This window comes from Trametes versicolor, assembly GCF_000271585.1.
Source record: "Trametes versicolor FP-101664 SS1 unplaced genomic scaffold TRAVEscaffold_6, whole genome shotgun sequence".
NCBI classification, from domain to species: Eukaryota; Fungi; Basidiomycota; class Agaricomycetes; order Polyporales; family Polyporaceae; genus Trametes; species Trametes versicolor.
In genome coordinates, this window is record NW_007360326.1 from 2,619,737 (window position 1) to 2,631,763 (window position 12,027).

The following is a 12,027-nucleotide window of genomic DNA, read 5'->3' on the forward strand; positions in this document are numbered from 1 at the left end:
GATCTCCGAAAACTCGGCACTGCAGGGAGTACGGGGACTCCGCACGCTCGCAGATGCGTGGAAGAATCCGGATAAGAAGCCGTACCTCCCCACCATCATGCACCCCGCGGCCTATACGCCGCCGGGCATGGAGTTCGCGGACACCTCGCACCTGCCGCCACCTCTGGGGCGACGCCCGGGCATGCTGCCCTCGCAACCGCTCCACAAGGCCCATGCACCCGCTCCAGGACCTTAATGGTCCACGCCGTGCTCAGCCGAGGACGAGTGACCCGCCCGAGCATCACCGTGATTGGTGGAGGTCGTACCAAGACCGCATCCCGCCGTGGATGGAACGGGACCAGGATGGAGGTCCAACGCTGGAAGCCGCCCAGCTGTTCGTATACTCGCGGCACCCGATCGCGCGAGACCGCACGAACCAAGAGCGCGCGCGGTGGGTCGCCCTGACCCTGACCCTCTTTTCGGTGCCCGGCCTATACCGGCACATCCTGGCCCAGTGGCAACTGGACCCCACTGGTCCGTACGCCCACGCGTACTATCCCGGCTCGCTGGGCGTCGACGACATCACGGTCTTCCACGTCGCGCACTGGTACGCAGTGCAGGGCATAACCCTCGCCCTCGCCGATCGAATGCAGCAATCCGCGCATCATGCCAGGGCGCAGCTGGAGGGCATGGACCATAACTCCGCCGTCCTGCCATTCGCGGGCATCGTCTCCATTGCAGGAGCAGGGCCCGTGCCCCCAGTCGCGGCTCTAACGCTGCGGGGCCTCGCTGCCAACCCGACACTAGTAGGCAGTGGCAGGGGTAGGGGTAAAGCATAGGGGTACACGCAGATTGACCCGCAGGTAAGGGGTACAGGTACCAAAAATAGCGACCCTCCATATACCCCTACCCGTGACAGAGGTTGAGGTATCCCTGTAGGGGTAACCCCTATATATACAAGGGCAAACACTTCAGCTCTGATCTGGATTGCACTGCCACACTCTACCAGTCTCCAGCGATGCGAGGGAGCATCGAGGCTACCATAAAAGGACATTCAGCCACCCACCGGCATGCTCCGGAATCGCAGGCCTACTGGGCAATAGACACACTAGCGTGAAGATGTAACTCCGCAATTGATTTTGTGCCACACAACTGTACAGTTCCAGCACTCAGAGAGGTACATGTCCAGCATGCAGCTTGCCATGCTATAGATCAAACCTCCTCTTCCACTCAATCACACTCGCAAGCTTCATATCAGGTTCTGTGTTCCATCTACACCTTTATCAAAGTCATGCTATGTGCTAACCCATCACAGACGTGGGATGTAGGTCAGGCAAACGTGTCAACCCGCCATCGGCGAAGGTCAAGGAGAAGACGAAGCCGTCGGGCGGGGAATCTCAGAAGAAGTTGCTCAAAAAACAGCCTGCCAAAGACAAGAAGACCAACGGCAGCACCGCCGGCGACAAGACTGATGACGACGGGAGCTCAGACAACAACGAGCGTCCTGCAAAGAGAACGCACCGCTTCCAGACGACCATTGAGGAGATCGAGGATGTGGATGCACACGCCGGCAAGAACAAAGCAGCCCCGAGGGCAGGTAAGGAGCCGGCATGAAGCCCATCGTGGTCAGCAGTGATGATGAGAAGAAGCCCAACGAGGACGAAGATGGCGACGAAGACGAGGACAATGAGGCTGAGCTCGGTGAGTTGCTCGCTATCTACTGTACTACTTCACTGACTGAGACGATGTGCTAGCACGGCTGCGCAAGTGCTGGAACTCGCCGCTATACGCGTTCTTCAAGACCGATGTCGAGATCGAGTACGTTGGCGGACGCCGCTCGCATGTCTTCACATGCGCTCGGAAGGACTGCGGGTTCACAACGCGTTGCTACCTCGATACCAAAGATCGATTGACCGGCAACCTCAGTAAGCACGCCATCGGGTGTTGGGGCGAAGAAGTCGTCGCACGCGCGAAGGAGACTGCGAGTGATGAGGAGGCACGCCGCCTGATCGTCGACAGCATTGAGAAAAGCGGGCATATCAGCGCTTACTTCTCGCGCAACAAGAAAGGGAAGGTTACTTACAGTCATATGCAGCACACGCGCGAAGAGACAAGGTATGCATACTCACCAATCACAGCTCCTATACATACGATGCTAACATGATGAATGATCCAAGGGCGGAGATCGTGAAGTGGGTCGCGCAGAGCATGCGCCCGTTCAGCATCGTGCACGACCCCGGATTCCTATCCCTGATGAAGACGGGACGGCCGGGGTACTACGTGCCTTCCCCATCGACCGTCTCGCAGGATGTGAAGATGGTATTTGCGCGGACTCGAGAGCGGATCGCGCAGCTCCTGCAGGTATGTTAGCAACATCTTCAAGCACAACATGTGGATATACTGACAGGGCGGGGGACCACAGGACTATGAGGGGAAACTCAGCTTCGGGACGGACGCGTGGACATCCCCGAACCATCGCGCGTTCGTCGTGATCACGGTTCACCTAGAAGTGGATGGTCAGCCGCTAAGACTCCTGCTCGACCTTGTGGAGGTCGCAGAGGTACGTACCTAACCTAGCATCTTGAGACATCCGCACTGATGCAGACAGGCGCCGGCGCACAGTCACACACCGGCTTCAACCTGGCCGCGGCATTTGCGCAAGTCCTGAACGACTTTGGCATTGAGCATAAAGTGAGTCAGCCGGAGGTCCTCGGAATACGGTAGAGAGACACTGTGCTTACCACGGCTTGCAGATCCTCAGCGTGACATGCGACAACGCATCGAACAACGACACGATGGTTGCGCATCTCGAAGCGATGCTGGAGGTGTTCGGGGGAGACTATGCGCGCACCCGGTGCTTCCTCCATATCCTGAACCTCACGGCGAAGAGCCTCTTGAAGCAATTCGACGTCAAGGTCGTTCAGGATGTGGAGGAGGTCGACGACGATGTCCGTCGCCTCCTCGAGATGGCACGCGAGCTCGCTTTGGAGGACAGCGAGGGGGTAGGTGACGGAGACAGTGGGGAGACCAGGGACGACGAGGATGACGAGATCGACAGCGACAACGACGAGAGCTGGGTCGACGAGGTAGTGTCGTTGGATGAAGAGGAGAGGGGGCAGTTTGAGGAAGAAGTCAGACCTGTGAAGATGACTTTGGCGAAGGTGAGTCAGCTCGCGGCGTACTCAGAAGAAGCCTGGGTTCTTGTCTCACGGTCTGACAGATTCGCCGCCTGGCGTTCAAGATTGTCAACTCAACAACCAAGCTCCTTCCGGCTTGGAACGCGATCTTGGAGGACCAGAAGCTCCCTCAACAGCTCATCCCCCGCGATGTACGAACACGCTGGAACTCGACTTATGATATGCTTGACATAGCGGTAAGATACCGGGACACTTTGGATAGCCTGTGCTCGAAGCAGGAGCGTGGGCTGCGCGCGTTCGAGCTCTCGGCAGAAGAGTGGACAATTGCGGAGGAACTGCGGGATGTGCTCAAGGTTCGAACCTTGTTCTTGCTTCCATGCCACACGCTGACGCCGAATTCTTCCCTCTTTGCCCTCTGCCCTCTGCCCTGCCCGTCGACACCTGCTCCCACCCGCTGCTCCTTCGTTACTCCCCACCCTCACCCTCCACTATCCCCTCGTTGCTGCGACACCTCTTCATCGCCAACCTCCTCCTCCTCTCGCGAATGTCTTGAACCATGCACAGGTCTTCAAGGACGCGACCCTCTTCTTTTCGCGCGACACACCCAACCTCGCCATGGTGATCCCAGCCATGGATCACATCGACACAATGCTCACGAACCACTGCCGCGACGACGGCACTCTCGACCCCGCTATCCGCTCTGCTCTCCGCCTCTCGAAGAAGACCTTGAACAGGTACTACAAGATTAGCGACATGTCCACGACGTACAGGATTGCCATGGGTACGTGTTTCGTATGCCTCACGATCATGTACTGACACATTCTTCTAGTTCTTCATCCGGGTCACAAGCTCAAGTATTTTGAGCAGGCTGGATGGCCGTCGGGGTGGCGCAAGACGGCGGAGCAGATAGTCCGCAAGGAGTACGACACCTCCTACACCCCCATCGTCGTCGACGGCGAGGGCGACGGTCTCCCCAGCAGCGACACCGAGCCTGAAGACCCGCCCACTGCCCCCTTTCAGAAGGCATCGCGTCAGGCCAGCCGGAACAGTCTCAGCACGGTCGACATCCCCGAGGCGAGTACTCTTTTCTTACAGCTTTGTAGTCTAGCATCCACTGACATGTCGTCGCAGGGCGCCAACATATTCGACCACCTGCCTGGTATGGTGGCGCTCGCCGACGTCCCCGGTCGGGACGAGCTGGACGAGTACCTCAGCACGTCTGTTGAGCCCACGAAGGACGCTCCGGGGTGGTGGCACTCACGGCGGGCTAAGTACCCTCGTCTCGCGCGTATGGCCTTAGATTTTCTTTCTATTCCTGGTAAGCTCGTCGCCCCGTTTGTTCATTCATCTATTACTGTGCTGAACACACTCGCAGCGACCTCCGTCGACGTGGAGCGGACCTTCAGCCGTGGTCGTCGCCTCCTCAGCCATGTCCAGAGCCGACTCAGCGCACAGACGACGCGCGCGGTCCTGTGTCTTGGCGACTGGGTGCGTCTGGACCTTGTCAAGGCCGAAGATATCCGTTCAATCTCGAGGCTCGCTGAGGTCAAGAGTGACTTGCTTGACTACGAGATGGAGGCAGGATGGGACTGCATCAGCGGTGTTCTCGCTGCCAGCAAGGGCCGCTAGTCATGTTAGTCTTTACTGTAGTTCTCTCTCCGGTGTGGTGTATGTCTCCGTCTTCGTCGCGAGGATGTCTCCGTCCGATATGTCTAGCCTGTAGGCTTGGGCGGTTGTCCAAGTCCGTTTCTGTCTCTGTCGTCGTCTCCTGTGCATGTGTCCCGTTCACGTCCAGCTGTTCCTTCGCCGTCTGTCTGTCCCCACTGCCAGTACCCTTCTCCGCTGCCGTTATACTGTGCTCGCCGTTGTGTAGCCCGGTCATCTCTTGCTGTAGACCATTTGTCACGGCCCGCACCCCCGCTGCCACCACCGCCATCGATCGATTAGAGCTACACCCCCTGGTCAAGTCAGATTGTCTGCGCTCGCTGGCGGTCATGTCCGAGTCGACTGAACATCCTCGTATCTTGCCCATTACACCCACCCTACCTCATCAGCCTGCGCCCTCATCGCTTCTCTCTGCTTCTCAACTCAGCACACGGCCATGCCTACACCCTCGCCTGTCGAGGACGACGATCTACCAGAGCTCGTCGACTATGAGCCACAGGCATACGTCCCTCCGCCAAATGACGCTCCCTCGCCCACTGCGGGTCCTAACACCGTGCACATCGACCTTCTAAGAAGCTCCTGGACATCCCCAGGACGTGTACCACTGCACGCCGTCCTTCTATGTGTCACGGACTCATGGTTGGAGACCTTTTACGAGGTGCTTGTCCTCGCCATTCTGCAGCCTGTCCTACATACTCATCAGGTACCAGCTACGAGTACCCGTGTACTTTCAGGACTTTGCCAGCACACCATTGGGACACTGGAAGGACGTTGTGGAGGCAGTACAGAACTGTTCTTATGGACTCCTTCGGGAACGGTTGTCCGAGCACCAGTTTGTCCTTCTGCTCGATTTTGTGAGGACCCTGGAGCGCCTGGCTATCGCCCGATCCTGCAATCGTGGCATGAATTCGCCCGTCTGATGCTCTCGGCAACGTCTCCTGCTCGATCCCCCGAGGCTGGCCCACCTCCTGGTAGCCCGCCCACTGGGGGCCTTGCTATTATATCAGCATGGGCTCGGAACCTATTCCCGGTGAGTACTCTTCTATAGCAGTGTCTTCATGGCAGTCTGACACCTCAATCACAGACTCACTTCCTCGATTGGCCCCTCCCTACGGTAGAGAATGCTCATATTAGTGTGTAGTCACCTGTAGGCCCATAGAAGTACTATCATGACATCTAGCTTGTATTGTGAGCCCAATGAAGCGTCCATATGAACCTCTGTGTGATTCTATGGCTCTTACCCTTGTAAATGGAGGGTTACCCACCCGTGGAATGGATACCCATGGGTAGCGGTACCTGTGCACGGGGTAACCCTAACCCTAAAAACCCCCGGGTACACGGGTAGGGGTTTTTGCAGGTAAGGGTACGGGTGGCTTTGGAGGTATCCCGGGGTATACCCCTGCCACTGCCTAGCGACCCGTGCGCAGCGGGGCCGAGCTTGCCAGCTCTATGCAAGTGCACTCGACCACCACGCACCATGATGACCAGCACCCAGCACAGCGGTCACGTATACTGGGCACTGCCAGCAGAGCGCATAGGCGGCCACACGGCGAAGCGTCCCATGATTCGACGTCCGTGCGGCCGGGGCGCACCCACCTTCTGTACGTGCGCGCGGGAGCGCACGCGCCCAGGGCTCGAGAGATTCACACTGCAGCTCCGCAACGGTGGACGCTGGGGTTTGCGCCCTGGATACTCGCACGTGTCCACTGGGGTGGGGGCGGTACGGCGTGCTGAACGAATAAACGGTCAGCTGGTGTGCGGGAGGACAGGGGAGACGCGTGATGACGGTGGCGGGGGCAGCTGGAGGACGACAGCATCAATCTGTATGTGCATTACGACAAGCAGGCCCCGGAAGGCTCGACATTGGACCCTGAGCGAACAGACGTATACAAGCTCTGTGCAGCCTCTCGAACGCGAGGACGCCACGCCCTCGATCTGAAGATGCTTCTGTCACCGCGGCACCCCGTCCTCGGCACCGTCTTCCGCAACGGCAGCCGGCTTCTCCGGCGCAGGGTACGCGTCTGCGTCGACCTGCACGACGACAAAGTGCCGCGTGAGCAGGTTGAAGACGCAGCCGAAAATGAGCGCGATCAGCGTGCAGCTCATGATGATGACATTGTATGGTATGTTGATGTCCGGCGTGGCAAGGTTCACGAGCATCACAGGCCAAGAGCGAGTGAATCTCCTGCGACGGTCTCGTTGCGTCCCCAAAGGCAAAGGGGGCAAGAACAGCAGGAGAGAGGTCCCAGCCGTGCTGCGCGTCTGGGGGGGGGGGGCTTGTAGTACCGCAGGAACGGCTTGGAGACGTCCACCGAGAGGTGTGGCGTCACATGTGGCGGGAGGGTGAGCACCGCCTGCAGGAGCGCCGGGCGGGAGTGGGGGATCGGTGGGGTATGAGAGGATGTTTACGAGATCATCTGTCGAGGACACGGGTATACGTCAGCTGTCAAGTCATGGCGCATCAGAGGGTGAGGCGAGAGTACTTACCACGCGAAGCCCAACCAATGTGTGCACTCAGGGTGTGCAGATAAAATTGGAGGTGCCAGGGCATGGTCTCGAGGTACCCAACGCTGACCTGAGCGGACAAGTTGTTTGTAACGTCTAGCATTATGCGCGCCTCGGCTTCGCTGGTGCCCTTGAGGTTTCGGCGCACGGAAACATCAGTGAGCGGCGGCGCGCTCGACGTTCTCGCTGCGGGAGTGTCAGCTATAGCTTTATGATGACGCCACGGAGACCTTACGATACTCGAAACGGCTCTCGTCCGGCCATCGCATAGACATATCGAGCGCTTCCTGCGCTGTAACCAAGTCAGCAAGTCGGGTTGACGCACGAGTAGGATGAGCGCCACATACCCGAGTCGACCGTATACATCGCAATGCTGCCGGACACATCGGCTGGCCCTGGGCTAATCATGTATAGCGCTGCGCTAGGAAGCTCCACGCAGACTTTGTTCACCCGGGCGACAGGGCAGGCCCTTCGATGCTGCGGTGGAAAACGGAGCGCAGTGACCAATCTGTAACGCACCCAGTCAGTCTACACGTTTTCCGCACACACCGGAGAGCCCATTGTGGACTTTACGGGACGTCATCCACAGCGATCTGGTGTGAGATGAATGGCGACAGCCCCCACGCCCGGGACACCGAGATATGGACACGGGGGAGGGCTAGCCGTATCAAGCGAATTCGGGATGCTTACCTCGACGCCCGTCAGGGCAAAAGGGGACCGGATCGAAGACGCCTTGGAAGGCGAGACGCACTTCGACGCCGGCGCCCCCTCGGCGCGACGCACATGCACGCCGAGCCCGCGTCAAACACCTTGTGCGGGTTTAGAAGGCTCGCGATGCCCGAGAGGGACTTCCACGGTAGGAGCTTGAGGAATGGTACCATGTTCTCCGTGCAGACGTGCTCTGAAGGCAGCGATGCATGCCGGAGTTGATATGGGTGAGTGAAATTGGGGGGAGAACGCATGGGCTGGAAGGTGAGGGAGGTGGTGCGCTGTTCGTCTAGGTGTCCAAGAGACGCGCAGAAGAGTCCGACTAGCAGGTTTCTCAGTCCCCGCCACCGCTGTTACACTAAAGGGAAAGTAGATGCAGTTAGCCCACGCACAATAGAGACACAGCAGGGTACTACCGATGTCGGAGCCGTGTCGCCCATCCACACCCACAACTCGGGGCCCGTTCCGACTCCCATTTGATCAGGATACCTCCAGCGGTCGTAGTTCCACTTTCCGGGCGTTGAGCGTAAGGTGAAGCTCCGTTACTGCATGTTCACGAAGTAACTGTCCGAGCGCGAGCGGGAAGAGGGTATAATGCCGCCCTACTTGCCAGTTGCGGAGACGTACCGGGCGAAGCAGCGACTGTGCGTACCTTCGTCGTCACTGCCCAGAGCTTGTGGGTTTCTAAGAATCGCCCCTTTCAGAAGAGTCGTAAAGGAGAGCCGAGCCTGCAGCTTCCCATCTCGAAGTGGATGTAGTATCAAGTCCTCCCTGAACACTTCGCCTTGGGCGAATGCCGCGACGACATTCAGCACTAGCAGAAAGTACGCTCTCCAGCAGAGTTCCATAGTGATACTTACTTTTTCAAAGCAGTCCAGTAAGCATACTCCTGAAGCGGAACGGAGTGATTGGGAGAGGAAGCTTGGGAGGAACACACGTTGCACGGACGAGGAGCGGAGGTACATGGCCTAAGTGATCGATGCCTTTGGCGCTTGAATTCCACGTGCTAAGAACACAATCGGCGTCTATCCTTTTTGGAACTTGGCACTGGGACTCAGAAACTGCCACAGCCTCTCACCTCTGCTCTTTGACGATTCGGTATGTCAAAAACTGCTTGCTGGCCATATATTTGCCTTTGATACGAGGCAGAAACTATGTTATTTATTGGGCAGTGCTTACTCTTCTGCCTGTGCTTGATTACGCGTCAAACAGCCTGAGTGCAAGATGTGCTTTACGTGGGAGCCAATCTTGCACTGGATGGTTGGTGGTTCACATTACAGAATCACAAAAAATCTAGTGCTAGAGCTCTGGTATATCTATGTAACATTGGGCTGGGGCTTGTTTTTTTTCGTCGATTGCAGCGCTAATCTGCGATGGTCAGTAGATCTACAATAATCAGACGGGATGAGCTTGCTCGCGACAAGATTCAACGTAGAAGCGGCTGAATCCTTGGAGTCCGTCTCACAAGCGTCCCGGCGCATCATTATCAATCCAGACATCTCAAAGAAAGCCAAGGTTTACGCCGGAGACGTCGTGGGCTTATCTTCCGTAGGCTCAGCAGGCTCAACGAGTGCGATGTAAGCGCACAGAGAGAGAGAGAGAGAGAAAGCTCAGTGTCCTATGCGTCGTCGGCGTCGGCGTTGTGCCAGCCAACTTTCGGCGTCATCGTCAACCCGCTTAACATGATCTGCGGGATCTCCTCCGGCTTCGATATTGTCGTTCGCCTCGGCGACCTGCTCTGTATGTCCCTTCCCCCGTCCATCTTCTTCACGCTGACCGCCACACGCAGCCGTCTCTTAGCGGCCTCAGCTCAGGTTGTGGCACCCTGCTCAAGACAACGCGGTTGAGGGCGAACGACTCGCTCACGCCCGACCAGGTCGAGTGCCACTACCGCGGGAACGTGCACTGTACTGCCCGGAGAACAACGGGCACTTCCCGACGCTGCGCGTCGCAGCGACGCGCACCGCGCGCATCTTCCGGGCTGGTCGCGGGGACTATATGCCGCGCATGTCATAGTTGAGGTACTCGAGACTGTTTTTATCGGCTTGCGGTATGTGAAGGACACGCTCGTGGGCACGAAGCGCTCGCTGCTCGCCGTCTACTCAAAACGTGCCATGGGATAGTTCCACTCGTGGTCTCGAGTGCGTCCTTTCTTCCTTTCTATTCCACGTATGCAGCGCACAAATTGACTTGTTGGCTCTGGTGTTCGAATTCGTGCAGGCTCTCTGCATCACGACGGACCTCTCGCGGCAGTCAACTATCACCTACCGCTACCAGGCCGAAGAATCACTATACCAGCACCTCAACGGCGTCTGTGTGATCTCCACGGTGGCCTGCAGCGGCAAGTCTTCTTTCACCCGGCCAATATGGCGCGCGCCGGTGTTTCATCGACTTGGGTTACGAGCCCGCCAACCGGCAGAGCACCGCCGATTTCCTCGTCGCTGGTGAGCTCTTATGACTCTTCTCTATCTCTCGATGCTGATGCTGACCTTGCCCCACCCCGCAGTGACCAATCCGAACGGACACATCGTGAGCTTCGGGTTTCTGGGTTCGAGCAGCGTGTTATGCGCTACCGCCAAAAAGCCCGCACATCCCGCACATCGTGAGCATCTCGATGTGCAGGCGCACTCATGATGCGGCGGGTGCAGATCGGCGGCGACGGGGCATCATCGTGGGTATGTCGTGGTCGGTCTTGAGCAGAGCGCTACTCAGTTCCCATGAGTCCCGGCAGCATTGTTTTCTTCTCCTGGTGCAATACTGACGAGTCTTACAGCTTTATCCTAATATTCACATTCTAAATGACGATAAGGGTGCGGTTCCGCTTGGTCGCTGCGCTGTTGAAGAGCGCCGCGCCCGCGCAGGTGATCGACGGTCTCACCCACCAATCAGGGAGTTGTGCGAGGGCTTCCCCGGTTCGTGTGCCCCCTTGCAATGTACGCCGCCCGGTGCTAACGACCTTACAGAGGAGTTCAACATCTATCTCAACTATGTCCACAAACTCGGTTTCGAGGAAACACCTGATTATGATTTCCTCCGGGAGCTGTTCGCGAAAGTTTTTCAAATACGGCGTCTACGACTGGAACCTTCTCAATGGTGAGATTCACGCTGCCATCCCACGGACGTTCCGCTAATATAAATCTCCCCGATCCTGTTTAGATGGCAGAGGCTAGGAAGCGTCAATGGTAGGTGTAGAACAAGATCCTTGCGCAAATACAGAATGCTCCCCCCGCGCCTACACAGCAGCAACGCCGCGAGCTCGACCGAACCGGCCGCGACGATCGGTCGCGTGCGTCACAGGCAGGTGGTGCGGGACTCGTCGTTTCCCCTTCGCCCGCGCTCGTGCGCACCGGCTCGAAGACGCGGCACCGGGCGAACCTCGGTGCAGGCCAATCGGCCGTAGCTCGGGTGGACGTCCCGGCGGCGCAGCGACGTATCAACCAGCAGGTCAGCGTGTCACATCCGCACGCGAACGCGCGGGCTACGACTCGTACGGCCGCGACGAGTACTAGGGTAGCCAGCAGCCATACGGGCGCGCGTCGCCAATGGTGTCGAGCGTGAACGCGGCGCCACATGCGCTCAGCAACGCGCGCGCGATGGGCGGCGAGGTCGGCCCTGCGAACGGCGGCGACTACCAGGGACAGCAGGAGGAGCAGCCGGAGAGCACGCTATGGAAAATCCTCACGTGTCGCTGTGGATGAGCCGCGCCGCCCCTTTCGCCCTCGTGCGCCCGTTCGTCCTGTCCTTACCGTTTGGTCTCGTACGGTTTGTCGGCTGTTTTCCCTCTCTTCTCGCTGGGTACTTTGGGTCGCGGAGTCGCTCGGTCTCCTCGTGGGTTTCTTGCTCGCTCATTCTCATTCACCACATGCTGTCTTGCCTACAATCCCAACACTTCTCCCAGTACCCCCTCCATTCTACTACACGCGCACGTGCGCTGCGGTGCATCCTTGTGCCATCTACTCCACTTTACCCACCCGCTTTTACGATCTCTACAGATACACATCCCCCAGCGTAATAAGCTAATACAGTTCAAGGC

The 12,027-nt window shown here is 58.1% G+C and overlaps 7 protein-coding genes across 7 annotated transcripts; 6 read left to right on the forward strand and 1 right to left on the reverse strand.

The window, feature by feature from the left end:
* Window positions 1-1,729: 1,729 nt before the first annotated feature.
* Window positions 1,730-2,634, forward strand: TRAVEDRAFT_103266 (uncharacterized protein; the record flags this gene model as incomplete). Its single annotated transcript, XM_008040809.1, has 4 exons — window positions 1,730-2,094; window positions 2,202-2,340; window positions 2,402-2,539; window positions 2,602-2,634. Coding segments are annotated over 4 exons (675 nt in total), but the record flags the coding sequence as incomplete, so codon positions are not given.
* Window positions 2,635-2,729: 95 nt separating this feature from the next.
* Window positions 2,730-2,888, forward strand: TRAVEDRAFT_102125 (uncharacterized protein; the record flags this gene model as incomplete). The annotated part of the gene is made up of 1 exon (XM_008040810.1): window positions 2,730-2,888. A coding segment is annotated over one exon (159 nt), but the record flags the coding sequence as incomplete, so codon positions are not given.
* Window positions 2,889-3,337: 449 nt separating this feature from the next.
* TRAVEDRAFT_123695 (uncharacterized protein) lies at window positions 3,338-4,052 on the forward strand (the record flags this gene model as incomplete). Its single annotated transcript, XM_008040811.1, has 3 exons — window positions 3,338-3,469; window positions 3,690-3,897; window positions 3,946-4,052. Coding segments are annotated over 3 exons (447 nt in total), but the record flags the coding sequence as incomplete, so codon positions are not given.
* Window positions 4,053-4,388: 336 nt separating this feature from the next.
* TRAVEDRAFT_92706 (uncharacterized protein) lies at window positions 4,389-4,673 on the forward strand (the record flags this gene model as incomplete). The annotated part of the gene is made up of 2 exons (XM_008040812.1): window positions 4,389-4,434; window positions 4,492-4,673. Coding segments are annotated over 2 exons (228 nt in total), but the record flags the coding sequence as incomplete, so codon positions are not given.
* Window positions 4,674-5,217: 544 nt separating this feature from the next.
* TRAVEDRAFT_48085 (uncharacterized protein) lies at window positions 5,218-5,701 on the forward strand (the record flags this gene model as incomplete). The annotated part of the gene is made up of 2 exons (XM_008040259.1): window positions 5,218-5,439; window positions 5,492-5,701. 2 exons carry the CDS (start codon window positions 5,218-5,220, stop codon window positions 5,699-5,701), a joined length of 432 nt encoding a protein of 143 aa, XP_008038450.1.
* Window positions 5,702-6,731: 1,030 nt separating this feature from the next.
* On the reverse strand, window positions 6,732-8,842 carry TRAVEDRAFT_37684 (uncharacterized protein; the record flags this gene model as incomplete). The annotated part of the gene is made up of 8 exons (XM_008040083.1): window positions 6,732-7,198; window positions 7,269-7,472; window positions 7,522-7,578; window positions 7,634-7,755; window positions 8,070-8,344; window positions 8,408-8,503; window positions 8,541-8,596; window positions 8,647-8,842. 8 exons carry the CDS (start codon window positions 8,840-8,842, stop codon window positions 6,732-6,734), a joined length of 1,473 nt encoding a protein of 490 aa, XP_008038274.1.
* Window positions 8,843-9,676: 834 nt separating this feature from the next.
* On the forward strand, window positions 9,677-11,692 carry TRAVEDRAFT_48087 (uncharacterized protein; the record flags this gene model as incomplete). Its single annotated transcript, XM_008040260.1, has 9 exons — window positions 9,677-9,712; window positions 9,784-9,894; window positions 10,118-10,135; window positions 10,215-10,438; window positions 10,501-10,596; window positions 10,884-10,906; window positions 10,958-11,046; window positions 11,211-11,438; window positions 11,504-11,692. The coding sequence occupies 9 exons, from the start codon at window positions 9,677-9,679 to the stop codon at window positions 11,690-11,692; spliced, it is 1,014 nt and encodes a 337-aa protein (XP_008038451.1).
* Window positions 11,693-12,027: the final 335 nt, after the last annotated feature.